The sequence below is a fragment of the Eschscholzia californica genome, unplaced genomic scaffold (assembly GCF_041429995.1).
Source record: "Eschscholzia californica isolate CP2 unplaced genomic scaffold, dmEscCali1.0.p SCAF_3, whole genome shotgun sequence".
NCBI classification, from domain to species: Eukaryota; Viridiplantae; Streptophyta; class Magnoliopsida; order Ranunculales; family Papaveraceae; genus Eschscholzia; species Eschscholzia californica.
This window is the reverse complement of record NW_028238420.1, coordinates 19,810,897-19,815,620: the sequence shown is the minus strand read 5'-3', so window position 1 is coordinate 19,815,620 and position 4,724 is coordinate 19,810,897. Positions and strand designations below refer to the sequence as shown.

At 37.8% G+C, this 4,724-nt stretch overlaps 1 protein-coding gene across 1 annotated transcript; it reads left to right on the top strand.

The window, feature by feature from the left end:
• The first annotated feature begins 3,138 nt into the window (after nt 1-3,138).
• On the top strand, nt 3,139-3,951 carry LOC147548912 (uncharacterized). Its single transcript, XM_086668153.1, has one exon. The coding sequence runs from the start codon at nt 3,139-3,141 to the stop codon at nt 3,949-3,951; it is 813 nt and encodes a 270-aa protein (XP_086524279.1).
• The last annotated feature ends 773 nt before the right edge of the window (nt 3,952-4,724 follow it).

Here is a 4,724-nt window from a genome sequence, read left to right as displayed (position 1 = left end):
ATCCAAAGAGTGGAAACATGGGATCATTTCAGTTTAGTCAGGCGAGAGCTCGCAAAAACACGATCAAGCTTTTAATCCTTCGCGAGTTGCCGATGCAATTTGTGGAGGACCCTTTCTTTGAGTTTTATATTACTGATTCCTTCCATCCTGGGTTCAAGTCATTTTCCAGGAGCACAGTTAGAAATGATATCCTTAAATATTTTAAGGAAGAAAAAGATGCACTTAGAAATGCTTTACTTAGTGCTCCTGGTCGAATTGCTCTTACTTCTGATATCTGGTCTTCGAACCAGAGGCTTAGTTACATGTGCATAACTGCGCATTACATCGATGAGATTTGGTGTGTCCAAAAGAGAATCATCTCTTACATACTGTTGGACAAGTCTCATACTGGGGAACACATTGCCAATGTTTTATATGATAAGTTAACTAATGATTGGATGATATCTGGCAAAGTGTTTTCCCTGTCAATGGATAATGCCAGTGCAAATACTGTGTCTGTTTCTCGATTAATCGAGTTAATGCCTCATTTACCATTGAGAGGAGAATTATTTCATGTTCGATGTTGCTGTCATATCTTGAACTTAGTTGTTCAGGATGGTTTTAAAGTTCCTCAGTTTAAAGAAATGCTTACACGGCTGAAAGGTTGTCTTCAATATATCTCTGCATCGGAGACTCGAAATGCACAATTTCGAACGCATTGTGAATCAAAGAATTATTCTCCTAAAAAATTGCAGTTGGATGTAAAACATCGTTGGAATTCAGCCTATCTTATGTTGAGAAGTGCCCTTCCGTTTAAGAATCCGATTGACTCGTTCTTATCTGATCGATCTCCACCTTTTGTCTTATCGAGTAGTGATTGGCAGCACGCCAATTTGTTGTACAAGTTTTTGAAGCCTTTTTATGAGGCAACCAACTTCTTTTCTGATGTTGATTATGTGACTTCTAACTCCGTCTTGGAGTATTTGGTTGATATGGGATGGTATTTTTGGATAATCGAGATGATCCTATGTTCGCGGGAATTATTCATTCGATGGAGGCTAAATTTTGCAAGTATTGGGGTGAAACTCCCGTATTGTTTGGTATTGCATGTATTTTAGATCCAAGGATCAAAATGAAAGTTGATATGCTCTTAACCGAACTTGAGAACTGTTTCGATAGTTCGTCTCATGTTATCAAGTGTTCTACTGAGCAATCTATCACCATGATCGGCAAGTTACGTGAATTATTTAAAGAGTATACGGCTGATTTGAGTGTGCCTACATCCGTTTCTTCGTCGTTTATAGTTGATCAACCTGAGAGTGAGCCCGATGGATCGTCTAGGCGTGGTGCTTTTTGGAGAAGTATTAAGAGAGTCCGAAAGGACCCTATAGCTACCGCTTCCGAAGAAATATCTAGATATGAGTCTGAGCCAGATCCTGCGGTCGATAATATTGAAAAGTTCGATGTTTTGCGTTGGTGGAGTGAGAACGAGAAGAGGTATCCGATTTTGTCCCGAATAGCACGTGATGTTCTTGATGTCCCGGTTTCGAATGTTGCTTCCGAGTCGGCTTTCTCTTTAGGTAAAAGAATTTTGGGGGACTATCGGAGTAGCCTAACTCCGGAAATGTTGGAGTGTTGTGTTTGTCTTAAGGATTGGTGGAAACATGAGCTTAATGTTACTTTGAAGGAGTTTGATCCGTTAAACGACGGGTTTCCCGAACCAACTCCTAGTCCTAGCATGTCTCAAGTTCAATTGCTCGATTAATGAAGGAGGGAAATGTAACTTTTTGTTTATATTTTGGACCTTTTGTACTTTTTGTTATTAACATGGGTGATTATGTAATTTTGTTTATGATATAATCTGATAATCATATATATAATGGTTGGTATTTTAATTAATTATTGTTTTTTTATTAAATTATTGTTTTATTATTAAATTATTGTTTATTTTATTTTTTTTTAATAATTCTTTAAAACCCGAGCTCGCCCGACCCGAGCCCGTTGAAACCCGTTCGGGTAGCCGGGCTCGGACGGGCTACGGGCACTTCAAGTCATTGATTCGCCCGACCCGATCCGCCCGGCTCACTACCTCGGGCTCGGCTTATCCGAGCCCGATCCGCCCGAGCCCGGCACTTGGTAGCCCGAGCCCGACTGAGCCCGCCCGATTCCCACCCCTAATTGGGGTTATTTAGAGATTGACCCCAAGCTATCTAGCAATATGAGGACTACACTCAGGGGCGGATCCATGGGGGTGCGAGGGGGTGCGGCCGCACCCCCTGGATCCTCCCGAAAAAAAATAGTAGTAGTAGTAGTAATTTTTTTTATATAGATGTAGGTATATGTGCATATGTATATAACGATGTGTTTAGATGACATGAAGAAGACTCTGGCGTAATGGTTAAAGTACGGGATTCAAGTGCCCTTGATGTGAAGGTCATGAGTTCGAAACCCAGTACCTACATTTTAAGTTTTATTTCTGAAGTGCCTGTGCTTTTAAGTATATGTAAATGACCGTGCATTGTTCTAATAGAGTTGGATAATGGCCTGATGGTAGAGATGGCAAGCCCCTTAGCGTTGGGAACATGGGTTCGAACCTAGCTACCCCCCCCCCATTTAGTTTTATTTTTTTAAAATATAATCAATTTAACTTCTAACCTATATAAAATCAATTCAAATATCTTAAACCCCTACAAACTTCAATTCATCTACCCTACACTCTACAAACTTCAATTTATCTACCCTAAACTCTAAAACTTCAATTCATTTACCATAAACCCCTACAAACTTCAATTCATCTACCCTAAACTCCTACAAACTTCAATTCATCTACCCTTAAACTCTATAAACTTCAATTCATCTACCCTAAACCCCTACAAACTTTAACTCTAACCATAAATCCTACAAACTTCAACTCATCTACCCTAAAACCTAAATCCTATAAACTTCAAATCATCTATCATAAATCCTATAAAATTCAATTCATCTACCCTAAACCTCTATAAACTTCAATTCATCTATCCAACAATCCAACTACACAATTTTCTACCTCTATATATATCTCTCATTTCTTCATCTCAAACCACACCAAAATCACTTCTCCTCTACTACTACTTCTTCTTATTATTCATCTAATCAAGTATTCAAATTCAACTAGTAATTATGGAAAGATATTTTAAAAGAAAATTTTCTTCGAGTTCATCAAGTTCAACACCGGAAGTTCCGGACTCGACTCCAACGTTATTTTCTATTCCAACACCGGGGCCGACTCCAACACCGGAACCAACTCCGACATTGGTAAGTCCTCTCGAATTTAATTTATCATCTTTACCAATTGATCCGGGGCTTAGATTACCAATTTCAAATTATGAGTCCAAATATAGAGATGAAATTCGTAGACACTATTTACAACGTGGTCCATTTCAACCAAAGGACCATAATTTTCCAAAAGACAATAATGGAAGACGTTTCATTCCGTCATGGTTTAATGATCATCAAGAGTGGTTAGAATATAGTGTTGAAAAAGATGCTGCATTTTGTTTATTTTGTTATGTTTCTGAAAAAGGTAAAGCTGGTCGGGATACTTTTGTTAATGGAGGTTGGAATAGTTGGAGAAAACCTGACCGGTTAATGAAACATGTTGGAAAAATGAATAGTCAACATTATAATGCTCGGATTAGTTGTATAAATTTGATGAATCAACAACAACATATCACAACGGCATTAGATAGACATTCCGAGCAAACTCAAGTGGCATACCGCACCCATTTAAACGCTACCATAGAGGTTGCTCGGTATCTATTGGAACAAGGATTGGCGTTTCGCGGAAATGATGAATCTGAAACTTCACAAAATCCAGGTAATTTCGTTAAACTACTAAAGCTTCTTGCTCGAAATTGTCCAGAAATTGATGCAGTTACATTTGATAATGCTGTTGGAAATTTGAAATTGGTTGCTCCTAATATTCAAATTTGAAATTGGTTGCTCCTACCATGAGTGGTCATCGTTGGTCTGGAATGTTTGTACTTTTTGTGAAAAACATAATATTGAAGTTGTTGATCTTAATGGTTCGTACATAGTTCAAGGGAGAAGCAGAAGGAATGCACAACAAATTACAAACTTATATCACTATCAAGTGGAGATTTTCAATACCGTTATTGATATGCAACTTCAAGAATTAAATGCTCGTTTCACTGAGAAGAATACGGAGTTGCTCCGTTGTATGGCATGTTTGAGTCCATCTAGAGATTTTGCTCTTTTCGACAAAAGTAAGTTGATGCGTCTTGCTGAATTTTATCTGTCAGATTTCAGTAGTCTTGACACTATGCTAATAAGTTCTCAGCTTGATAATTACATTTACGATATGAGGCACAATGATGGTTTCTCAAATTTAGATGGATTGGAGCTCTTGCCAGAACATTGGTGGAAACTAAGAGGGATAAAGCATATCATCTAGTTTATTTGCTTATCACTTTAGCACTGACTTTGCCGGTTGCAACTGCCTCTGTTGAAAGAGTTTTTTCAGCTATGAAGCTAGTTAAAACACGCTTAAGAAACAGGATGAGTGATGCGTGGCTAAATGATAGTTTAGTAGTCTTTATTGAAAAAGAAATTTTTAGTGAAATTGACAATGAGTCGATTATGCGAACATTTCAAAATATGAACTCTCGTAGAGGTCAATTGCGTTTGTAATCGTTGATGTATCAATATAATTAATGAATATAAGTATTTTATTAATTATTGTGTTT

What these genes read in the sequence shown, in the direction of transcription:
- LOC147548912 (XM_086668153.1), top strand. Translation starts at nt 3,139, where the DNA reads ATGGAAAGATATTTTAAAAGAAAATTTTCTTCGAGTTCATCAAGTTCA.